The 25183-nt window shown below is 42.9% G+C and overlaps 2 protein-coding genes and 1 long non-coding RNA gene across 11 annotated transcripts in view; 2 read left to right on the forward strand and 1 right to left on the reverse strand.

Annotated features, from left to right (window-relative positions):
- The first annotated feature begins 1511 nt into the window (after positions 1-1511).
- On the forward strand, positions 1512-20858 carry HMGXB4 (HMG-box containing 4). Of its 5 annotated transcripts, none has more exons than XM_083462170.1 (11): positions 1512-1776; positions 4605-4710; positions 5238-5442; positions 6213-6288; positions 7241-8238; positions 11461-11542; positions 12684-12748; positions 13065-13170; positions 14393-14562; positions 16641-16763; positions 18743-20858. In XM_083462170.1, the coding sequence occupies exons 5-11, from the start codon at positions 7333-7335 to the stop codon at positions 18785-18787; spliced, it is 1497 nt and encodes a 498-aa protein (XP_083318296.1). In that variant the 5' UTR covers positions 1512-1776; positions 4605-4710; positions 5238-5442; positions 6213-6288; positions 7241-7332; the 3' UTR covers positions 18788-20858. The 5 variants fall into 5 exon arrangements, with proteins under 5 accessions (XP_083318296.1, XP_083318294.1, XP_083318295.1 ...); XM_083462168.1 differs by having other exon boundaries at positions 1537-1776; positions 5297-5442; XM_083462169.1 differs by lacking the exon at positions 4605-4710 and having other exon boundaries at positions 1558-1776; positions 5297-5442.
- On the reverse strand, positions 19042-23384 carry LOC310687309. Its single transcript, XR_014516378.1, has 2 exons — positions 23318-23384; positions 19042-22248 (listed from the first exon to the last, which is right to left on the reverse strand). It is a non-coding gene; the product is annotated as an uncharacterized lncRNA (long non-coding RNA).
- The window catches only part of TOM1 (target of myb1 membrane trafficking protein), a 31187-nt gene continuing 28507 nt past the window's right edge, over positions 22504-25183 (forward strand). For 3 of the 5 annotated variants that reach the window (XM_083462180.1, XM_083462182.1, XM_083462181.1), the window contains exon 1: positions 22685-22844. In XM_083462180.1, the coding sequence (XP_083318306.1) occupies positions 22793-22844 (52 nt within the window). In that variant the 5' untranslated portion in view covers positions 22685-22792. Of the gene's footprint in view, positions 22845-23279; positions 23436-25183 lie in introns of those variants that run through there. The other 2 variants (XM_083462183.1, XM_083462184.1) reach the window with 2 other exon arrangements.

Here is a 25183-nt window from a genome sequence, read left to right on the forward strand (position 1 = left end):
ACAGATCGTGAAGCTGAGGCTCCAATACTTTGGCCACCTCATGAGAAGAGAAGACTCCCTGGAAAAGACCCTGATGTTGGGAAAGATGGAGGGCACAAGGAGAAGGGGACGACAGAGAATGAGATGGTTGGATGGTGTTCTTGAAGCTACCAGCATGAGTTTGATCAAACTGCGGGAGGCAGTGGAGGACAGAAGTGCCTGGCGTGCTCTGGTCCATGGGGTCACGAAGAGTCGGACACGACTAAACGACTAAACAACAACATAAATTGTAGTACTTGTTACGAGGGACACGGGTGGCACTGTGGGTTAAACCACAGAGCCTAGAACTTGCCAATCAGAAGGTCGGCAGTTCGAATCCCTGCTACAGGGTGAGCTCCCATTGCTCGGTCCCAGCTCCTGCCAACCTAGCAGTTTGAAAGCACATCAAAGTGCAAGTGGATGAATAGGTACTGCTCCGGCGGGAAGGTAAACGGCGTTTCCATGCGCTGCTCTGGTTCGCCAGAAACGGCTTAGTCATGCTGGCCACATGACTCGGAAGCTGTACACCGGCTCCCTTGGCCAATAAAGCGAGATGAGCGCCGCAACCCCAGTCGGCCACGACTGGACCTAATGGTCAGTGGTCCCTTTACCTTACTTGTTATGAGAAGCGCATAGATTTAGATAAATCATGATGTGCAAATTTGTGCCCCCCTTTTTTTTTTTGCTAACACGTTTCATCTTTTTTGGGGGAGTGATGTATAAGTGGTTAGTAATGATGTAATGTGCTAGTGTAAACATTTTTCAGTTTTGAGTAGCAACAGTGGTGAACCCCAACAGAGAGTAAACACTGGGTGAAACTTGATTGAAAAAAGGGGGGTGTTAACATTCTCTTATTGGACACCGAGGGAAACATAGTATGCCTGAGAGTTCAGGTTAAATTATTCCTTCCTCTTATTTTCCCATACCTGCTCCACGTCCTGATCCAATTAAGAGCTGATCACAAATTGGGCTAAGGTTGAGTTCCCTGTTTTTCCCTATACATAACTGCTTAAACCTCCTTTGAGAATCGTAGTGAGACCTATGCCACACCGCCAACTGCAGTCTAGGTACACGAGGAAGCCTTCAATTGAACAAAAAGACAAATCACTAGCAAATGCCTCTTTGTATTCACGTACTGTATTTAAGAACGAGCAACGCTACACAGGTTTACTAGGAAGCAAATTCCACTGTATTCAACTGTAGTTACCGAAATTCTGCACAAAACTGGGGGGGAAAGTCCCATTTCTGTACATCTACGGGGACTTGATTCCGAGCAGGCATGCCTAGGATTGAACTACAGGCTCCCCAGATTCTGATGTACATTTGCTTTTATTATTTTCTGAAGAATAATAAAAATCGCAACTCAAAAGGGTCCTAGAACCTCCGCTCGATAGCATCCTGAGCACCGGCTTTTGTACTTCGCTCGCAGAAGCCCAAACACCTGGCAAATCGATGTACTCGGCGCCAGGTTTCAGCCTCTGCACTCTTAACGGAGTCGAGAGCGGAGGAGCTCGGCGCTCGGCTGCTTCGCCTTAGCGGCTGAAACTGGCGGGCGTCCCTTTCCCACACCAAGATGGCGGCCGCTCGAAGCGGCGAGGCGATCTGAGGCTGGCCGCTCCCCCACCCCCTTCCGCCGCGGGGGAGGGAAGGCAACCTTCTGCCGGGAGGGGGCAGGTCGCTCCGTTATCTGCCCGCCGCCACTCGCTGCGTCGACAAATTCCTCCGCCCCGTTCCGGAGGCTTCTGAAGCCCGCCTGGGGTGAGCGCGCGAAGGGCGAGGGGCCACAGGGCGGCCAACGGCCGGGGCCAGTTCAAACTGAGGAGGCGGGAAAGGGGTCGCGCGGGGTCCTTGCCCCCACCCCCTCGAGGGGCGGGTGCGCATGCGCAGTGGGCGTGGCGCCTGGGCAGCCCGGGGGCGAGCGGGGTTTGCCGACAGAGGGCGTCGCTGCGCCGCTTGGACCAGGTGCAGTTCAGAAATGGGCAGCAGCCGCAGGTGAGGAAGCGGCCGGCGACGCGGGCTTGGCCGCTGCTCTTGCCAGCTCTGGGTTCGGATGCTGCTCCGTGCAGCGGCCCGCAGGCTCCGCCCGCTGCTGTTTTCCGGCCACTGGGGCGATCATAATCGAGGCATTGTCCTTTGTCGGGAGCGATGGAAACGATCCTCCCTACTTCTTAAAACTATTTGATTTGATTTCCCCAGACAAAAGGGGTGTTGTTGCTCCTGGATCTCTGGCATCCTTTTGTGATGACTTGTGTCAAGCCGGAATGTGCTCCGCTGCCGGGCTCCGAACTCGGTGGCCTTTGTGGAGCTTCCGATTGGATGCCCAGAATGAATGAATGAATGGGATGGTGCCAGGCTGGTGTTGAATGGGGGAGAAATGCAGACATTGCAGTGGGGCATGGTTGGGCTCCAGGTCAAGAGTAAAGAGCTGGCCCAGGACTTGCCGCCTGGGGCTGTGGTGCTCCACAAGGGCTTGGGTGTCCACCTATTCTCTCTATTAGGCTGGCCCTTGCTGACCCTAGCAGACGCTTGCTAGTAGAATTGTAGAGTTGGAAGGGACCAAGAGTCCAACAGGAATCTTTTGCCCAACTGGGGCTCGAACCCGTGTCCCCGAGATTAAGAGTCTCATGCTCTGCCAACTGAGCTAACCCAGACATATGAACAAATAGAGCTGTTAGTAGGAGAATAACACTGGAAACATAAGTTGCCCTTTTCTGATCTTATAAAATCATGCGACTTTGTAAGTCCCTTGCAGTAGAGTAATGGGTGGATGCCTTTCTTCACATAAATAACCAACGCCTGTGTGGACTTCATGGTATAGGTGATACTGTTCCCATACTGCTTGTGGTATACCACTCTTCCAGGCACCATGTCATTTAAAACTGTTGCTGATAACTATTGTAGTTAAATGCTTGATAGCCTATCCACTACTGGCAAGTTGGAAGCCTCAAAAGTATTCCTATGAAAGATGGCTGCATGATGTAACAAAATTAAATTGCTGGGGTTGTTAAAATCACTTGAGAGGTAACTTGCAAGCGCTGCTTGTGAACACCCATTTTTACAGGACTTGCAGCGTCCTCCTCCAAGTGTTTACTCAGAAGTAAATCCTACTTTGTTCAAGCCCACCTACTGCTAAATAAGTGTCCATAGAATTGAGTTGTCAATCCTGTAAATCGTTCAGTCCTTTCTGCCTATAACCAGGGAGCCCTGCTTTGTACAGGGACCAATTCTGCTGAGTTACAGCTTATTGTATGATTGTCTGTGTGTGGCCTGACCTTTAAGTATGGTACTTGAAGAAGCAGAGGGTTGTTTTCTAGCTTATATGCAAAAGCAAGGTTTGTGAGCTCCCTTTATTCTGTTAGTGAATTTGTTATGAATGCATCATAAACAATTAATGAGGGAATTCTAATATGCAGATAACTTTTCTTCAAAGTCTTCTTCATCAGATGAAATATTCCATTCACAGGTTGAAATATTCTTCAGGAACTTAACCCACTAGTTTACATTAATATCTCTAACAGCTGACATTGGTTAACATCTTGTATTTTTGTATTATTTGTAAAATACATTACTATAAGGAGGTCAAAACTCCCCCTTTTTAAGAGCCTATGCTTTAATTTGGCATTTTTATGACAGCTGTGTATAAATGCATTCAAAATTCAAATAGTTTATACAGGGGAAATCATGTTTATTCAGGAGCTGAATCTTTTTAAATTATTGTGAGACTCAAAATAAAAACTGCACAACTATGCTTTGAGAGATATTGCATGTCTGTCATTTTAAGGGGGATAAAGCATTATTCAAGAACAGAAATAGCAAGTGCCCCACTTCCTGAATCAGTATCCTTCCTGAGGCAGGTTGGGGAAATCCTGAGCATCTGAGGTGACAGAGACTGGAAATGCTGCAGAGGCCCTGGAAAAAGGACTGCTTCTTTCAGTCTTCTCTCTTTCTCCTCCTTTTCCTTCCCTTTTCCTTCCCCAGTTTGGTACTCTGAACAACACCTGTGGGAATAATAGGACTAATGCCTACTATTGCTGCACCATCACTAGCTTCTAAAGTTTGATATCGTTGAACATCACACAGGACTGAAAAATTAAATTCTTCTCTCCAGTCAATTCACTTTATCCTAGAATAAGAGATTATAAAACACTCATTCCCTCATCTCCATGGCTCTTACACACTTTCCTTTAAAAAATGCAGGATTCAATACAGTACTCACCCTGAACATATTGCAACAATACAAAAAGCCCAATATAGTTATTTGGTCACTGTCCTTGTGTTTCATTGAAAAAGATCACATGGTGTTAATCTGTTTAAAACTAGTGGAACAGAGGCTTGGTTCTCACCTTAAAAAACATTCCTCTCCTGCCTTTTAACATGAAAATCAGCTAAACCAAACTGCCTGCTGAATCTGGGATCTTTCTCCAAGCCCTGGAATGTCTGGAGGATAAAGATAAACTGCTGAGAAGGCACACCACTTCACCCTCCTGCTTCCCATTTCATTCTTTAAAAAAAAAATCTTCATTCAGTCCCTTTCTGCATTATGATTCCACTTTATGGGAGGGTTATTCTCATTCTCTGTTTCTTAGACCTTGTCCTGTAGACGGGAACGGGGGAAGGAGCCCAGGCGTGGCAACACATTCCCAGGCCCCTGCAGGACCACCATGGCTTATGATGACTCCAAGAAAAAAGAAGGTAGGATTGTTTCATAATCTGAGAGGTGTTACGAGGAAAGTACAACTCCCCCAGTCCGTGGAGTGAGAGACTAGGAAAGAAAGCCAGTGTCCTGCATGGATTGGGTTTCTGCAGCATTCCAGATCCCTCCCTTGTACTCAGAAAGTTAAGTGTACCTGGATTGAAACATGAGTCTCACAAGCTCCAAAGTGCTGATTAATTTTTATCAGGCTTGGCCACAAGGGACACTTCCTAACCCTTGTCAGCTCCGTAGAATTATAATTGGATTGGGGCCTGGATCCAGACCTTCAACACAGCACAACACTGATGCCTAGGTCCTGATTTGGCTGAGAAGCCTTTTCAGTTCTTGCTATCCAAGGGGGGGAAACCCAAGAGTAGGAATAAAACTAAAGCCTTTGATATGGCAGCCTAAAGCATTTCCCTAAAGGTTTGGGGCAGTGCTTTACAGTAGTGAGTAGATTGTGTGTATGTGTGTGTATGTGACTGCTTGCTTCCTCTTGTGCATTGTGTTTTATCTTTGGCCACAGTGACAGTTGTGAGAGCGTGCCTTGATTATTTCTGACCACGCCAGTGTTTCCTCCTTCAGACTGCTTAGAGAGCTACCGAATTGATGGCGTGGGACTAGTAGCTGGCAGAACCCAGCGAGAAAAGAAACGTTCCTACAAGGACCTGCTTCGAGAAGAGGAGGAAATAGCTGCTCAGGTCAGGAAAAATTCACAGAAGAGGCTGAAGGTGAGAGAGTCTGAGAAGAGAATGGGAAAAGCTTGCCAGTCCAACTTTGCCTCTCCCAGCCCAATTTGAACTGCTCTGTTGGTAGTAAATGCCACATTAAAAGAAATGAGAGAACAGGATTCTTGGGGTTATAGAAACAGATGTAGAAGTCATACTATTTCCCTATTTTAGAAAGTTTAGTAAAAGTTCTAAAAACTAGGATGAGATGAATGTAACTTTTTATCATCCACTCATCTTAAACTGCTGTTTGAATTAGAGATTGAATGATCATTACAGAATAGAAATTATTCTTTTGGATGCATAGGTCATCATTATATTGTTGCAGGATGCAAACTGATAGGTTGTTGTTTGCCTGATTCTGCAGGTAGCCTGAAAAATAATGAGGTGTGATCTATCTCATTCAATTCCCTGGGGATGATAACACAGACAGCTTTTCCTCAAAACATTTCCTTTGACCTGAAATCTCTCCTATTAGTCTAGAGGTGATTATTTGAGCTTTGCTTTTTTTTCTTCTAAATCTTCAGCTTGGAAAAGTTGTTTTCCGCTCTTAAACAGGGAAGTTCTGCTTTCTCTTGAGAGTATCATTTCTAAAATTCACATGGCAACGCAGACCATCTTCTGTTTCAAAGCACAGAAATGCCATGCCATAGAGAGCATATTTGTTAGCTAATGTGACTTCTATGATCATCTGTATTAGAAATGAATACGTATATGCCTTCATTATTTGCTTCTTTTTCTTCTTTCCAAAATGCTGTTATCTTCTTTTGCAGGAAAGTGACATTTTCTTGCTGGGGACAGACACTTATAAGAAGAAGAGGAAGCACTCCAATGAGTACTATTACAGAGGTAGGAGTGGAAGCAACATAGGAAAGGATATGGCAAAAGAGAAAAGTTGAGAGGTGATTTTAAGGTTCAATTTGTATTTCTAAGGTTCTGCCAATAGGCTTTGTGCTTCCTGGAGGTAAAGTGAGAGGCCAGGTCTTTTCCCATAAAGCTTCCAGTCTAAAGATAAATAAGGGAGAGGCCAATCAGTGAAAGGGAGGCAGCTGTATATATTGCATATTCACTTTGACAGCTAATTTATTTTCATTTACTTATAAAAATATTTATATACCACTGTTCATAAATAGCATCAGAGTAGCTTACAACAGTCACACATAAAACCATACAATAAACAACAAATACAATTTAACAAAGTCAAAAATCAGGTAACTGTTATGGAAATAGGCATTCTGAATAGCTTGAATAAGCCTGGTTGAATAGAAAGGTTTTCAGCAGGCATTTAAAGGTTGAAACGGAAGGTGCTGATAAATCTATTGGCAGAGTATTCCACAGGCCTCGGTCGAGACTTGGTTTTGTATTGCTGTCAAATAAGCCTCACCAACTTATTTGTAAGTCGACTTTCATACCTGGCCTCCCATCACAGGTGTCACTGGCTTACCAATAGGAGAAGAGGCAAGATCAGCTGTCAGTGTGTTTGTTTATCACTGCTACCTCCCCTCTCCCAGAACATTGCACTGACACCACTCACAGGTCAGGTAAGAGCTGCCAACCATTACTGAATACACCAGAAACAAAATAGCCTCTTAAAAACCAATGTGTCCTTATATTTCAGCCTCACCAATTGGCCTCACTGATTTATAAACCAAAATTGATTTACAGTAGGATAGCTCTTAGCAGTTCCAGACCGAATATCTTCACCCGGACATGAGGCCGTGAAGTTATGACGGTGTGCAAGTGAAGATGGGTTTGTTGCTGGGTATACTTCCATTGATCCTTCTTCTCTGAACTTTTTCAGAACTTTCTTCATTTGAGTTATCCCTGCCTTTGGAATCGTCTGCAAAGAAGAGGAAAAAAGTAGTGACAAGCCCACCCTCTGCTGACACTGCCATGGATCTGCTTAAGGCCATCACCTCGCCTTTGGCCACAAGCTCCAAGTCCTCGAAGAAAACATCTGAAAAGTCATCTCATTCTTCACTCTCTGCCTCTGGCCATTCAGAAGGCAAGAAGGAACACCACAAGAAAAAACTGAGTGGCAGTAGCAGTGACCTGTCCTTGGATGAAAGTGCTTTCCACAAGTCCAAAAAGGTGAAGCCCCCCTATGTGAACACTGAAATGTTGACCTTGCGTGAACCTGATGGCTTAAAGATGAAACTCATCCTCTCACCTAAGGAGAAGGGGGGAAGCACAACGGAGGAGCCCTTTCCACATCCGTCAGCCACAAAGAAATCCTCTAAGAAGTCAGCTCGGGACGAACAGGGATCATTTCTCCCAACTCATGATTCACACGGCTTTTCGAAATCATCCCGAAAGAAGCACAAACCACTGGAGAAGGATCCGCATCGCTCTCCAGCTGCTGAGAGCTTTAGCCCAGACACACCTCTCTTCCCTGAAAGCCAAAGCAGTGAATTTGAGCTTTCAGGCCTGGAACCACAAGCGGAATCAGGTTCGTCCTCTGGAGGTGAACTGGAAGCTGGAGAGCTAGTAATTGACGATTCGTACCGGGAGATAAAGAAGAAGAAGAAATCAAAGAAGAGCAAAAAGAAGAAGGACAAGGAGAAACACAAGGAAAAGAAGCATTCCAAATCCAAGAAGAGTTCTGGGCTTTCCTCTTCACTGGCAGTAGCAGAAGTAACAGCTCCACTCCCAGTCTCTCCAACCAGTGCGCAGTTTGCCGTTCCTGCCCCTCCACCACCACCGCCTCCACCGCCACCTGTTTTCCATACAGATGGCCAGAGTGAGAAGAAGAAGAAGAAAGAAGAAAAGGAGAAGGTTGAAAAAATGGACAAAGAAAAGGTAAAAAGGAAAAAGTGGCAGCACAAGTGGGTAATTAGAAATGCTGAGGACTGTTGTTCCCAAAATAGAGGGCGCTAGAGTGTTCTTTACAGTTTTGTTAGTTAACTTCAGAAATAGCAACCAAATATATAAATTATCTTGATTGTTGTCTTCCTGAACTGCAGATAAGCAGAAACACTCTCAAGGAGTACACTTCTCCTCCCCCCGCCCCCCTGAATGAAACAAATTGGTTTCTGCTTTAGAAATATTTAGGTAAAAGTAGCTGGTAAAAGTAACTATTTTATTCATTGATGGCAGCCCTGTACTGCCCAGTAGCTGAAGCTCTTTGAGTCATGTATATAAACATTGATAAAAGACAATGAGAATAGCAAAACAATTACAGAATAAAATAAGAAACTTTAAAATAGCAGTATAAAACACAACATACCAGATACAAATCAATAAAAGTTAAATACAAATAGGCTTTGAAACTTTTAAACTCAAAACCTCAAAATGCACAAAAACCCAGTGTGGATAAAAATCTACATTTGTAATAAATCAGGGTTTTTTTGTTTACACTGCATTTTTTAAAAATTATATCTACTCTGTTTCTCTTCAATAATAACTATAAATAATAATAACAATAATGATTAAGCCTGATAGAAGCATGATAGCCCTACACAGTGTTAGAAACAGATATGAAAGCTATGAGCTAAATGGCACCTTAAATCTAGGTTATGAGTGCAACAATGGAATGTCTAGGCTTGCTTTTTTAATAACAAGAATACAAAGCTGAAAATGAATGAACGGCAACTAAAATATTATGCCCATTTTTCACATGGTTTAGTCCTTCCCCTGCCCACCACCCTAATATTCTTAAGAGGGTCTTTTCTCCGGTCTTCAGAGAGTAGCTGGAAGTGGGGAGGCAGAAAAAGGTCCTCCTTTCTTTCCACTCTGCAGATTTAATCTGAAATCTTAGGCTCAGTACTGCTCCCAGAGCTCAGAAGGTGCTCGCGCTAATGAAATTCCCTGTTGCAAAATGCAACTACAACAATGGGAGTTTCGAACACTGGCCCTACAGTAAATATCTAAGTTCAGTCAATGTCTCTACCAGATACAGGATGCTGTCCAACTAAGTTATGCAGAGTATACCCATGGAAATTAATAATACTAAGTCATGATGTAGTGAGATATAGCCCACACTGAGTTTGAAAAAAAGGCTTTTATGTAAATGAAAAACCAATTGGATCCTTTCTGAAATATGAATATGTATATTCTACCTGCCAAACATAGGCATATCAATTTAACCTAATGAAAATAAATTGCTGTAGTCTGCCTGGTACGTTTCAGACGTCTACCTATCAAGGTAAGAGTGAAGGAAAGAGAAGAGAAAGAAGAGAAAACAAAAATGCCCACTGTGCAGTATATCCCCATACTTAACTTTGTTTGTATGCTGTTACAGTGGTGCCCCGCAAGACAAATGCCTCGCAAGACGGAAAACTCGCTAGACGAAAGAGTTTTCCGTTTTGGAGGTGCTTCGCAAAACAAATTTCCTATGGGCTTGCTTCGCAAAACGACAATGTCTTGTGAGTTCCTGCTGTTTTTTTTTCCTCCCCCCCCCCTTTTCTAAGCCTCTAAGCCGCTTATCAGCTGATCCGATCAGCAGATAAGCCGCTAAAAGCCGCTAATAGCACTAATCCGCTAATCCGTCAATGGGCTTGCTTCGCAAGACGAAAAAACCGCTAGACGAAGAGAATCACAGAACGGATTCTTTTCGTCTTGCGAGGCACCACTGTATGGGGCTTATTGTAAGAAAGACCCAATATCAGTCCATCGGTTATTTTACTTGTATGCTGCCTTTCTAAAGTTAAACCACACTCAAGCCATGGTTTACAACATATAAAAAATTACTAGCAAAAGTAGTCATAAACAATAAACAAGACATCAAAAAGTGCACAACCAAATTGAACCATTTCCACATAACTCATAAGATACAAAATAAAGATACAAAAAAATAACAGCAACACCCCCCCCAAAAAAACCCACTTAAACAATGCCTCAATCCAAGATTCTGTTCAGCAGCCTCAGCTTTTGTAGCAGGAGTCAGTCACAGCCCTGTCCTCCCAGGCCAGGTAGAGAAAGGCCTGCAAGGCAGGGAGCAAGTCTCCCAGGACTCATAGCCAAGATGGTCTGTGTGGGAAGGGGTTAAATACATTCTAGCTGTCAGTAGAGAAGGAACAGTGCAACAAAGCAATGCAAGTTGTAAGAAAGAGTGGTTTAAATGGTATTGTTTATGACTGCCGCAGCTAGAGTAGTATATCCAAAAAAATTGAAAGAAAGAGATACAAAAGAAATTTGGCAGAATAAATTGATAGAATACACAGAATTAGTAACTGAAATTAGGATGAGTCACAGATAAGATGGGTGGAAGTGCTTTGAAGAGTATCCTAGACGGTATAATAGTCAATTTAACCTACAAGTAGGAATGAACACATGTGAGCAGCAGATAACACTAACTAAAGGAAGACACACACTAACTAAAGGAATGGGTGGAAAAATAGAATATGCAGCTGACAAAAGACTACCTAGAATGCCATGAAGAGAGATGGACTGGGAAGTCTGAAGATAAGAGATAAATGATGAATATTGTATGATGTATATATAAGTTGTAAAAATGCATTAAAAATAGTAACAACAAATGGTATTGCTTAGTTGTAAATTAACATGCTTTAATAGTGAGATTTCCACCATTGTTTAGGAAATAGGAAGAAGTATCAGTTGATTTAAATCAGACTTACATTGACTTTTTTTTTCTTTTTGATATAAATAACCTTGATGCTAAGCAATCTACTGATTAAAAATCCATTAAAAAGCATGGGAAAATAAAAGAGTATTTGCCTGGTACTGAAAAGGTTACCAAGTATGCACCAGGCATGCCTTTCTGAGAAGGATGATGCAGTGCTGCCACAGAGAATACCTTCTCTTTCATATCCATCCTCTGGGTCTCATTTGGCACTAGCACTCAGAGAGGTCTCCAGCAATGACCTCAAGGACTGAGTATGAGTATAAGTAACTAGATAACATACATCATACAAAAAGTCGGCTTGAAATTAACCCACTCCTAACTTGTCTAAGAGAATGCACCAGGAGATTATTTTCTTTGGGGATTTCTAAAGGAGCTTGAATATTTTACAACATATTCCAACAGAAATTTCTTGCTTTCTTTTTCCTCTTCCTGATTAGCCAAAGAAGAAGAACATGTCTGCCTACCAAGTATTCTGTAAAGAGTATCGTGTGAACATTGTGGCTGAGCATCCAGGAATAGGTAATAGAAGTGTCCGGTAAGGTTTGGGAGATATCCAGTTGTGGCATCCCGCTTGGACACACTGCACTTCACTTTCTCTCTTTCCCCCTGCAGCCCATCTGTATATCCCCCAAATCTGCTCCAGAGAATTGGGGGACCTTTTGGAAAGGAGAGGCAGGGGAGAGATAGGTAGGGGAATGCCTGGCATCTTTACTGGCATGATGTTGGATCCTGCCCATTGGGCCACTGCAAAACGAAAGCTGCGGAGAAGAAATGTTTAAATGTTTGAAAGAACTCTGCCTGCTCCAGCGAAGGCTCTGTGTTCCCATTATGAATCTGAGCAATACACTTTTTCAGAAAGCACATAACCAATCATTCTGGACAGTCTCTTTGGTATTAAAGTGGCAGCAGAAATAAAAATGGCACTAAGAGTTGTAATGCAAATGCCATTCTTCACTGCTTGGTCAAGGTGTGATTATCAAGCAGGGAGGGTAGGCAGACGTACAATATTTTTTCTCTAGGTAGATGACAGGATTAAATGCCAAATATATATGTATAGCAGTAGAAATTACCTTCCATTCTTCTGTCACATATCCTCCCAAGCATAGAATTCTGAATTTCTTGGCTCCTGCTCCTTTCCACTTTTTGTCCCAAATCCTGACCATGTAACATGCATTACAACATTGTGTGGGATGGACTAGACCAGCCACTAATGTAAGAGAGCTTTAAAAGGGGGGGTTAGACAAATTTATGGAGAATAAGGCTACTTTTCATGATGGCTGTGTGATACCTCCAGAATCCGTATGCCTCTAAATATTGTTTATTGGGGAACAAAAGTGGGAGTGGTGCTGCACTTATGTCCTCCTAGGGGGCTTTCCATAGGCATGTAGTTGGCCCCTGTGGGGGAAAGAGGTGGGCTAGCTAGGTCTCTGGTATGTTCCAGCAGGGCTCGTTCTTATGTTCTTGCTCAAATTCCTCGCTGTGATTTTTTTTGCAACTGTTCCATGGATTGTTTTTCCATGTATACAGGCAATAATGAGATATTTTAGCATCATGTGTATTGTAAGCAATGAGTCCTATAATGGTTCAAGTAGTTAACTGAATGTCCATAGAAAATCTCTGCTTTTCTCTGAATGGCTTACTTTCTCTGATTTCCCGTTAGATTTTGGTGATCTGAGCAAAAAGCTGGCAGAAGTTTGGAAGCAGCTTCCGGAGAAAGATAAGCTGGTAAATATCTGATAAACATTTGTACAGAAAATGACATGTGTAGGCAGAAAACTGACTTGGTCCTGGAATACTGCCACCATGGTTCTTGTATTTATTACTTTCCAAATCTGTGTATTGCATATCACCTACCCCTGCTTGCAAATGGGAAATGTTTGGTATTCATTCATTCATTCATTCTCTCTCTCTCTCTCTCTCTCTCACACACACACACACACACACACACGGCCAGACATGCTTTACAATTGCTCCATCTGTATGGTTGGACAGCTGATGATGCCTTTTTAAACACTAGTTTTGTTTTCCCTATTCTTTTCAGGTTTGGAAGCAGAAGGCGCAGTATTTGCAACACAAGCAGAATAAAGCAGAGGCTACAACAGTGAAGAGGAAAGCAACCTCATCAGAGGGTGCACCAAAACTGAAAGGTAACCTCTATATTCCACTGTTTCTTACATACCATTCTTAAAATGAGGCTGTTCAAGTGTAAGACGAGGGTGTCTGTTAGTCCATTATGAGTGTGCGTGTAATCCAGGATCTTCAAAGATCCTCAGTATTTATCCCACACAGCTTTAGATGGCAGACCCTCCATGTTGCTTTATGCAGATGGCATGCCCTTTGTATCTTCATCCATGCATAGTATGAGGGACCCTCATTTTCATTTTGAAAAAAAAGAACACCTACCTTTGATCTATTGCTAAAACAAAACTTAATTTGCTTGATAAAAGGCCTAGGCCACATACACAGGCAGTAATACTACAGTGGTACCTCGGGTTACAGCACCTCAGGTTACAAACACTTCAGGTTACAAACTCTGCTAACCCGGAAGTAGTACCTTGGGTTAAGAACTTTGCCCCAGGATGAGAACAGAAATCGCACAGCGGCAGCGGGAGGCCCCATTAGCTAAAGTGGTACCTCAGGTTAAGAACGGTTTCAGGTTAAGAATGGCCCTCCAGAATGAATTAAGTTCTTAAAAGAGGTACCACTGTAATTTCAAATACTTTAAGGACTTTAAATATTTAGGAATGCAGTTTAATCAAAATCATACCTGGGTATCCACAGGACTTCCAAACCTATAAGTAAGGCCATATTAAACTATGCTTGCTTTCAGGAGTTAATCTAAGATCTGCACTTAAAATATTTTTCTGGGGAAAGTTATTCCACATGTGGTATATGGTACAGAATATAAAGCTGCTCGACAAATGCTGTTGGAGCAAATTCCCAATAGATTGTACAAATTAGGCCAACAATGTGAAACCTGAATAATTAAGGACAGACTGATTCTCAGTTTCCTTAAGGATGTTGCTACTGTAGCTGCAAAACAGTTGAACACATTTTTGTTTCAACAAGCTTCTCTCTCTGGATGGAAAGGTTTAGAACAGTAAAAAATGAACACCTATCTTTTGCTTTTTGTAGTGTTTTGAAAACTATTTTTAAGCTGTTTTGTGGTATGTTTGTGAATCAGCTAGAGCCAAATGTAAGAGATGATTCATAAATAAATAAAACTGCATTAAAAATAAAGTAAGTTAAAGAAATAGTGTGGGCTAAACTTCTATGGCCATACAGTTTGGCTATGTAAACTGTGCAGTTGATGCAGAGTTTTCATAATATGTAAAATGCAGAAATAAGTGTTTTCCTTTCTGTTTTCAGCTTCTCTAACAGGGGCACTTTCACCCCATAAGAAGTCTCCATCTAGCACTGTAGTGTTATCTGCATCACCTGTCAAAGTTCCTGAAACGGATCCCATAGATGTAGCTGCACATCTGCAATTACTGGGTGAATCTCTAAGTCTTATTGGCCACAGGCTACAGGAGACAGAGGTAGGTGCAGGAACCTTCGCACGTGAATGTAGTCATTTCATTTTTAAACAGCAGAGCTACTTTATTCACGAAGTTCAGATAACTAATTGGAATAAACTGAATTGAACAAGTCTGCCTGTTCCACATACTGCATTCAGTGCCACATTGAACAAACTATTTACTCCAAGGGCTCTTATTTGTGTACAGTCTTACCTCATGTTACGTTTGCTTCATGTTGCGGCTTGTCAGGTTACTTCCGGGTTCGCAGCACGCGTGAAGTGAACTGCACTCTATAGCGCACGTGCAGTAGCGACACTCTACTTATGGACTTTTTGGGGTGCAAATGGCACCCTGAAACGAATTGTGTTACCACTGTATCAAGACTCCACTTTTGCAGGTTAAGCAAGCTTCATTCCTGAGTTGCCATCATTAAAAAAAACCTCATGGTTTCCAATTCTATGTCAAGATGTTTGGTTGAACTAAGGTTTATATATATATAAAGCAGAATAAATGTTTTCCAAAATACATATAAGACACAGCTCTTGCTTGGCTACTGCTGTGTTTGAGGGATTAGAGGGAAACTGTTGATCACATTAGTCTATTATACAAACTACCCGCAGCCATTTCATGGCATCATTCTGGGATGACTGCCTCTGCAGAACAAGATGACACGCCCTGCATTACTGCTAATGACATTAAATTAAAATGCCCAAATGGGGATTTTGGCAGCCACCCAAACAGTTTGCCCTGAAATGATGAATCCATTAAGAGTGAAAAGCTCTTGCATTGTAAAGTAGCATGAAGTAACAATCCACCCAAATTGATTTTACCCTCATTTACTAGTTTAACTACATTTCGTGTCTGGGTATACAATTCCTGAGTACATTTCCCTTTATTCGTATTCTTTATTTATTTACTTTTTGCTTTCAGGTGATTTTTTTGTTTCCAACTTTGTTTATATGACTTACTTCTGCTATAGTCAGGCTCTGTTTCTGGGCTTCCCATGGGTATGTGGTTGGACACTGAATAGAGACCAGAATGGCCTGATTAAACAGGCTCCTCTTATGTTCTTAGTATAAGACAAGGTTTCGCCAAAGTTAGGTCTCTAGCAGTTTTTGGACTACAATTCTCACCATCACTGGTCCTGCTAGCTAGGGATGGTGGGAGTTGCAGACCAAAAACAAACAAAGAGCTGGATACCCAAGTTTGGGAAACCCTGCTGGGATATGAAACTGAGATCTATTGCCTCTGAACATGGAAGGTTAACATAGCCCAGGGGTGTGGATGCTTAAGCCCAGGGGCCAAATGCAACCCTCCAGTCCTGTCCGTGAATCTTGGGACTCTCCCCAGCCATACACCCTCTTCCCCGGCGATGCCTCTCTCCAGCCCTGCTTGATAGACTTCTTGCTTGTTTTTGTCTGGCTGGAATGAGTCCTTGAATTCTGAGAAGGACTTTTGCTTGCTTGCCTGGATGGGCACTTGAGGGGAGTTTCAAAAAAACCAGCCTCTTGTACAGAGATAAGATTTACATTAATTGTTCTGCCCTTTGCTAGAATGTGTCCCCTGCCCCACCCTGAACAGAATGAAACCCTTGAGCTGGAAAGGCTTTCCAACCCCTCATATAGCCATTAATTTGTGGCTTGTAGTCATGATGACTGTATGGAAGCTGTATGTACACTGTATGTACAGTGCACAGCAGGACAGCAGCAGCAGCACATCAAACATTTAAGCATCACAGTAAGGGAATACAAGGTGGGAGCACCTTACTGGTATCTTGCGCAAAGCTGCTTTGTCATCTGCTGTGTTCCCATATTTATCATTCTGCCTGGTGCTTTAGACATAGGGCGCAGGCTTGCAGCCATGGTGTGTTGAGTAGAAGTGGCCAGAAATAACTTCAAAAATGAGAAAGTATATCTTCCATCTCTGATCTTTCATTCCTGCATTTGAGCTTCATCTTTTCTAAGGGAAGAGCGCTTCAATAAGCAAATCAGAGTTGCCAGCTCCATGAGAATGAGAGAATCTGTGCTGGGCCTAAGACAAAGATAAGAAACTGACATCAAGACAAATCTCTTACTACTACTTCCTTTTTTCCTTCCCAGGGTATGGTAGCTGTATCAGGAAGTTTATCTGTGCTCCTAGATTCAATCATTTGTGCTCTAGGCCCTTTGGCATGCCTGACGTCCCAGCTCCCTGAACTAAATGGCTGCCCCAAACACGTTTTGGTAAGTTCTGTGTTGTTTTGGAATGCCAAGGTCTCACACTATTTCTTACAGCTTCCCTCTGCCCATGAAAGGCATGGTTTTTTCCACAATTGTAGCACAGATTCAGCACTTTGCTTTATATGTAGGATACTCCCGTGTTAGTACCCTCTTCTCTCACAGCTTAAGGAATTTATAGAAAGGAAATGCTGATTGAACTTAGCAGGATTCAAGTTGTCTTTTTTTCCTTCTGCACAATCATGTATTTTTAGTCCTGGAGTAGTCAGTGTGGTGCCTTCAAACTGTTGTTGGACTGTAACTCCCATCAGCCCTAGCAAGCATGGTCAATGGTCAGTAACAATGGGAGTTGTATTCTTTACAACATATGGAGGGTGCAATACTGGCACCCATTGTCTGGGTTGAACATGCAGTTTGTATGTAATTTGTTGGTGGTGTCCACGTCTTCCTTGTTGCACTTTAGTCCCACCTTTCCCTGTGTTCAAAGCACACTTTTTTTGTATGTGAGATGATGCAATATACACTCCATACCAGATTTTGTATTCATTGCATATGAATAGAATATTTAGAATAGAATATGTCTCTCAGCCTAACATAAGTCTCACGGATGTTGTGAGGATTAAACAAGAAGGGGCAAAACTATGTACGCCACCTTGAGCTCATGGGGGGGGGGTGGAATATAAATAAATAATGATTTTGTTATTGAAAGAAAGCTTGTGTAAAGTAAAAAAAATAGAGGATAGTGCATTTTAGAAAACAATATGGCACCTGTATCCTACTTTTTCTAGAATGAATGCAAGGCAACATAGATGGTACCCCCGTCTCCTTATCAAATCAACCCTGTGGGATAGGTTAGCCTGAGAGATGGTGGCAGGCTCAAGTTCACCTAATGAGAATTGAACCCAAGTCCCCCCCCCCCCCATTCTAAACTAACCCTTTAACCATCACAGCACATTGGCTGTGGAGCACACCTAATTATGTGGAGAGTTGCTTCATTTGTCCCAGGCAGCTGAAACATTTATTAAAGGCCTGTCCCTCTTGCAACCTGCTGTTAATATTTTCTACCAGCAGGCGGCTGTGTTATGTAAGAACTGCAATTTTATAAAAACATGTCTTGAATTTATGTTAAATATTCATATCCTGCCTTTTCTAGGATGCTCAAGGCACCTTCCGTGTTAAAAATTAAAGCACAATGCAGCAAGCTAATACATTCAGTGCTAAAAAGCAGAAAATCAGTAAAACTTAATTCTGAGCAGCAGTCCAGTTTCGCTCACCATGGTGAATGTTCCATTGTCCTTTCTTCTCCAGCTTGGAGTTGAGGAAGCAGTGGGGAATCATCTCTTAAGACTTGCAGTGAGCTTTGGAGGTTACAACAGAACTACAGGAAGATATCTGTTCCCCTTTCCAGTTCCACAGAGGGCTGAGTCTTGCCATTTTGAGTCTCTGTGATCAGTATGTGGCCATTTTGGCTATGAGTAGCAAAGATAAAGCACACAGTCAGTGACCCAGTCTTACTGTCTACTCAGAAGTGAATTAGATAGGACCTAACTGCAATCTTAGGGCTAGTTTCCTGGGTGTAAACCCCTGCAGGCATCATGGAGCTTATTGCTCATGTGCTGTAAGTCCTGAGGACCACAGATTTTAGTCCAGATACCAAGGCCAGCCAAATGCTGTGGCTCTGGCTTCTATAGAATTGGGTGCCATAAAATCATTGGTGCTGAAATATTTCTTTATTGGCTTAGTGACAGCTATCAAAGCCCAGGGCAAATGAAAATATTCCCCAGTACCTCTGAAAGATCCACAGGCTTTTGTGCATCTCCAAAGGAAGCACTCTGTCTCCCTTCGTCATGTCTTTAAGGGTTTGGTTTTCCCTAAGTCATTTGTTCTGCTGCATTAATGTCAAAGGCATGCTTGGTGTTTTTTTTATAAGATACTGATTCAATTTAATATGCATTTCTCTCTCCCCCCCCCGGCCACCTTTCCAGTCAAACACATTGGACAACATTGCATACATCATGCCTGGACTCTGACAGGAAAAGGATAATGGGAAGTGACATGCTGCCAAGTAACTGAAGTGTGTACAGATACACTATCCTGGTATTCTTCCAGAGGACAATGTATAGGGCTTTGAGTTTTTCTGTCTGTAATATATCAAATAGAATTGTAACTATTTCGCTTGATTTTACGAAAAGTTTCAACCGCAATTTGTGGGAATCGGTTTTGTCTCAGATTGGATGTGTCTACAATTAGAGTTGGGAAATATTTTGATAGATTAGCCTTAATATGGTTGGGGTGGTTTTTTTTTAATGAATTTGTTTTACTTGGAAAAGTCAAGCAAGTTTGGTTGAAGAGTTGGCTTGCATGTTGTTAAAAGAATGGTGGGAAAGAAAGTTGAGGGGATAGTGTTTTGCTGAGGGCTTGTGCTGGCACCAGGAATCCTCATTAAATCTTCCAGTTGTAAGTAGGTTGCTAAATACAGATTCAGGTGTGGTGAGTGAATTCTCAAATTCTTAGGAGAAACAAGGGCTTCTTAATATGGAGAAGTAGTAAATCCTAGTGAAAGCCTGCATTACTTCTTCACAGGTTGTAACTAATCAATGGATTGTGATATTCTAGAACTCTGCTGGGATATTCTAAAGAGGAGGATCCACAAGCCCTACTTTCAACTCCTCCTGATTTTAGCTAATTTCTCTTCCCCTCTGCTGTCTCTCTACCCCCACCCCCAGTACCCTTCAAAAACTAGTACCTAAGGTAACACCATAAAAGATTGAGGGCCGGGGCTCCTCCAGCTCCCTTACAGTTCACATACTGATTTATAATTGCTTATCACCAGCAGTGAACTGACGTGGTCCTCCGCTCATGGTGCTGAAATGTGTGTTGTAGAGGCAGTGATTAAGCTGAAATTTAAGGGCTTTTAGCTGAGAGGAAGACAATGAGAGGGCAGGTCCTTTATCCCAGTCACAGGATTTAGCGCTTTGAGTGCCTCTTTGAGGAAGCACTTCTCTCACACCTAGGATGAAGTGTGGTATTTTTAACATGTGTATTAACATTTTCATATACTGCATCTGTAGTAGATTAATTTATATTGTATATTTCTGTATATAGCTATAATGAAAGCAAAAATTCCCTCCACCAACCATGTATGGAAAACGAGAACTATGTGTTTTTACCTGGATACCCTGCCAGAATTGCATTTTATCTGCCGTTTTCAAGCATAGGCTGACAATGAAGGAAATAGTAGCGGTGGGATTTGGATGGTGGATGGAAACAAAAACTGAAAACTTTATATTCTGCCCTAGGTTCCCTTGCCACTTGTTATTTAGAAAACTGAAAAGTGGCAGACAGTGGGATAATTTTGGTTCCAGGACTAGCAAATTAAATAAATAAATTCCATGCTCTGTCTTCAGACCCCTAGGGTGGTCTTGGCAGTTTAAAAGCCCCTACCCACATTCCGCCCAACTGGCTCAAGCCCAGTAGGGAATTGACAATGGCAATAGAACCACCTTTGCATTCCACGTGCTCCACCCACTTTAGGATCACAGGCTCAGTGTATGAAAACTATTTCTGCCCACCTTTTCCAAACTTCTTGGCAACGTTTTAATAAAAAGGTTCTCACTTCACAAGTTTTCCCTAGTTAATCCCAAGGGGGACAGGCTAGCTGTATTAGGTGCTATTCTGTAAACAAACCCATGTGCTGGGAGCTAACGTCTTGATTTTTACAGAGCCTTTTGTGTCTCAAGTAACATTTGAGCTTTGAAGAGAATCCTGGCGCAATCACTTTAAACCTGGATAATTGTCAGAAACTTCCTTTCTACAGGAGACGTGTAACATTTGGCTTTGAGTCAAACAGTCGAAGGGGCTCTACTGCAGTTCTGCCATCTGCACTATGGCAAACTTGACTTTTTAAAAGATAAATGTACTGATGTATTTTTATTTAAAATTTGTAAACATTTGTATAATCTGTGTTGTGTGACATTTGGTACTGGAGAGCTTTGGATATACCCCTCATACTTTTTTACATTTGTTATTTCCTGCCATCTAGTCCAAGTTGCATTGTATAAATGTTTTGCTAATGTATATAAACTTTTTAAAAAATCAGAACTTGAATCCTGATTAATTTCATATGCCTCATGACCACCAATATTTCATCTATGAGATGTTTGGTCTTGGCAAATTATTTTTTATTATTTTTTTAAAATCAGTTTTACAACATCCCTGTTCATAAACCCCACACTTCACAACTATATAAGTTCTCTATTTGGTAATTTTTACATACCTCAGTATAGTCCATAACTATCTTTCTACTTTCACTCATTCCACCAGTTTTCTTTAGATTGAAAGCAAGCAGTGTGATTTACCAGTAACGGTCACTGTGTTAACTCATTGATTGCAATTGGGTTTCTGTGTAATTCTTAAGACTTTGTCAGAAGGTGTCTTTACATAAGCAACACTGGCTAGGAGACCTTTTTTCCTAACCTGTTCTTCATGAATTACTGGTTCTTTGGAACTACCGTACTATTTTGTTTTATGTTACGCATTTTCATTGCTACTATTTTTGAAATTTAATATGAAACTACTCTGGAAGAGTGCTACTCAGAAAGGTGGCATATAAATATTTTAAAATAATGCCAAAGTTGCAGGTTTGATCCATGTATGCGACAGCAGCATATTCCACCATTGCAGGGGCTAGGACTAAATGATCCTCAGGGTCCTTTCCAACTCTACAAATTTGGTGATTCTGAATGACTTTGTGCCTCCTCTGCTGCCCAGGTTGAAATACTGTCCAGTGCCTAGATATGGAACAGCCATGAGGAATCCTAGTGTGTTCATTTGAAGAACACAATGGTTCACCTATATACTGTATGTTGTCAAATCTGGAAACCATTTACTCTTCAAGTGAACATTCCTGTGGGTGATTCTTTTGTTTGTGAGGTTTTTTGTGGTTAGGCAAGATTTAAACACACTCTGAAAGGAAATTCTAGTGACCGAGAATGCTGGAAGCAGTTTAAAATTTCTATGCATGTTTTTAATTGCTGTGTTAACAGACAAACCTGCCTCTCCAACTATATTTTAGTCAGCACCAGGCTAAGAAGCCCATCATCTTTCCCAATCATATCTGTGTTGTTGTTGTTGTTTAGTCGTATCAGACTCTTCGTGACCCCATGGACCAGAGCACGCCACGCACTCCTGTCTTCCACTGCCTCCCGCAGTTTGGTCAAACTCATGTTGGTAGCTTCGAGAACACTATCCAACCATCTCGTCCTCTGTCGTCCCCTTCTCCTTGTGCCCTCCATCTTTCCCAACATCAGGGTCTTTTCCAGGGAGTCTTCTCTTCTCATGAGGTGGCCAAAGTATTGGAGCCTCAGCTTCTCGATCTGTCCTTCCAGTGAGCAATCATATCTGTATCCTGTTCTTAATCCAAGAGTAGTTCCAAACTAGTTTGCTACAGTTTCAGCAGCTGCTGAGGTTTTTGCTCCTGTGTTTCTTTAGTCTGGATGGTAACGGAGGAAAAACAATTTCGTTTGGCAGGCGCCACAACGATCTATGAAACCCGCAGGCACTATTGCAAAAGACCCGCACTGGCCACGTTTCTATTTCAAAGCAGCAACTGCCTAAGGAACATATTAGACCACAGGGCAGGGGTGGAGAGAGTGTGGGCGTCCTTGTGTCCCAGTTAACAATCCGCTGTGACGTCACCCGCCACCGTCATAAACCAATCGACCTCTCCGCTGAAAACCTCTACTCCCAAGCATGCTCGCAAAGAAGCAAGTCCCACACACATTAGGGCTTGCTCTCCTGGCGAGCATGTTTGGGATCGGGCTCTTCCCCTTGGCCCGCTGAGTCATCCCTTCCGTGAAGCTCCCCAACAACATCGCCTTTGAAGTTCAGCTTGGAACGCGCCGGGGCGCTGACGTCACGAGGGCGGCGGTGGGAGAGAGGTCCGCGGACACGCCTCTCTCGGTCCCGAGGAGGTCACGTGACGCGCTCTCGCGGGCCATGTCAGCTGATCTCTTCTGAGCTGTGCGGCAGCGGCGATGGAGTTTCTCCTGGGCAACCCTTTCAGCTCTCCCGTGGGGCAGCGCATCGGTAAGAACGCTGAACCTCGCCGCGGCCCTCCTTTTACCAACTCCGCAAATTCGCTTCTGTGGCGTTTGCGCGTATTTCCCTTCCCTCCCCCTCCCGTCGAGGTTCTTACCTCAGGCGGGGGGGGTTACCTTTACGGTGAATAGGCGGGGTTCAGGGTACCTGGGCCAATGGGAGGAAGGGATTATGTTGATCGGCAATGAGTGCTAGCCAATGGGGAGCGAGCTAGGAGGTGGGTTCTCGGAGCTGCCCTCCTAAACCAATCGGGGCTTGTGGTGAGGGGGGGGGAGACAGGAGGAGTCTCGCGCACTAGATAAAAAGTTTTCTCATTTAAAGGGGCCGCGCCCCGCTCCGAGTGGGCGCCACGCCCCCTGGAGCCAAAGCCTCTTCGCTGCTCACCCCGGCCACCTTCCCAAAGCGAGGGGAGTGGGGGGCAGCGGGCTGCCTAAGGACAATATGGAGAGGTTGTAAAGTACCTGGCTGAGGGGAAAGTCCCGCTGTCCTCCTCGGCTGCCAACCTAATGGCTCTGTGTAGAGGCGTGGAGGAAGCTGCGAGTGTCGCAACGGCATTTGTTGGCAGGCCACTTTAAACAGGTGCTGCTTTCTGGCCTTCTGTTTGCACCTCCGTGCAGCACTCCAGACAAGCAGGTCTTTGACCTAGAGATCTCAAAAGCCAGTCCTAAAAGTTGCTAGTCACATATGGTTGTCCCGAGGAGAGACATAGAGAGAAGCGCCTTTCCAGAGAAACAGGCTTGATATTCTTTCCTAAATGTGTACATGCAGGGCCAGATTTAGGTTTGATGAGGCCCTAAGCCACTGAAGGTGATGGGGCCTTTGATATATCCAGTTGTCCTTTGTCAACAACAAATTGTCGCTGTTTTTTGTGTTGAATATATGCTATATGGTAATTTATGGACCTAATAGGTATCTAAAGCCATTTGCACATAACAAAATATGTATTTTATCAAAGTAATACACAACACAAAACACTGTTGCTGAAAGTAGGTTTTATTTTATTTGTTTTTTTATCTTATATTTTGGAAATGTACATCCAGGTTTTTTCCCTTTATATTTTTTGGAGGCTCCAAGAGAGTGAGGCTTTAAGCTATAGCTTGTTTAGCTTATACGTAAATCTGGCACTGTGTACATGGATAGGGGTAAGCACAGGTTGTGGCCCTTCATCTATGGGTTCATGTGCTGGGATGGCAGGAGCAGCACTGGGTAGCTGGCAGTGTTGCACTGGATATTGCGGGAAATTTAAATGGCAGTGAGACCCAACTGCCTGACACTTTGGGTTGTCTAGCCACAAAAAGAGAGCCAGTGGTGGATCCCGGTGGCGGGCCTGCTAGGATGTTTAGCAGATGACTATCGCTGATACTGGCTCTGAGTTGGAAGGCAGGGAAATTTTTATTTCTGAGGCAATCCAGTGGTATCTGTAGGAGGTGTGCTACAAGTGATTATAAAGCTGAGGGCAGATAAATCCCTTGGGATTCCTTGTAAACTCTACACAAACAGGAACACCACAGAGGCAGATTTAGGGGAGTGTGATCAGTTTGGCTGCACTGTGCACAGAGCTTTGGGGTGCCACAATTTTGGCTGCCACTGCACCCCACACCAAAAAGTGGGGGGAGTGGAGTGGGATGCCTAATCCTGTATATTTTCTCCAGGTTTCATTAGTTAAGGATGCACTAAAGGCTGGCAGAAATTAAATGCTCTGTTCTGTCATTCATATCCATCTTCTGACAATGCTATGTTCACTTAAAGCTTCCATAGTGCAGGGGAAAATTCTGGAGATTATCAGACCCACTGGTGAGTCAGGATCCAATAGGTGGAGATTACTGTATTTTTTTTAAAAAAGTTAAGATGACAATATAGATATTACATGGTTAAAATCGTGCATTTTCTGTCCAGTGTAGACTTAATCCCTTTAAATGGTTATTGGTCATGGGTTTGTGACTGATTAATAAAGGATGATTCAGAAGTTGAAACATGAGGAAGAGCTAGCATAAAATGACAGTTCTCTTCATAGTTACTTATTTCATTCCCATGGCACACACTGATTTAGCTGTACTGTACTGTACTGAGAATGTGTCTTCAGAAAATATCTCCTAGTAACAATGTATAAGATACTGAATGAACACTAAATCTATCCAATTAGGATTATTGTGAAGTAGTGCCTGATGAATCATTTGAGTAAAAGTGATTTGAAACTGAATGAAATACTGAAACATTTCTTTCTAGGTAATATTTCTAAAATCCCTATTCTGTAGTTTGAAAACCAGCTTAAAAGCTTTGCCCTCTTTCAAGGGAGGCACATGTATTGTTTACAACAATGTAATCAG

The sequence above is a fragment of the Podarcis liolepis genome, assembly GCF_965112155.1.
Source record: "Podarcis liolepis genome assembly, chromosome: 10".
In the NCBI taxonomy this organism is placed as follows: domain Eukaryota; kingdom Metazoa; phylum Chordata; class Lepidosauria; order Squamata; family Lacertidae; genus Podarcis; species Podarcis liolepis.

What these genes read in the sequence shown, in the direction of transcription:
- HMGXB4 (XM_083462168.1), top strand. Translation starts at nt 4,680, where the DNA reads ATGGCTTATGATGACTCCAAGAAAAAAGAAG. An exon ending in GGGTGCACCAAAACTGAAAG is followed by an intron (nt 13,171 to 14,392) that starts GTAACCTCTATA and finishes TTCTGTTTTCAG; the next exon opens with CTTCTCTAACAGGGGCACTT. An exon ending in GCTGCCCCAAACACGTTTTG is followed by an intron (nt 16,764 to 18,742) that starts GTAAGTTCTGTG and finishes CCACCTTTCCAG; the next exon opens with TCAAACACATTGGACAACAT.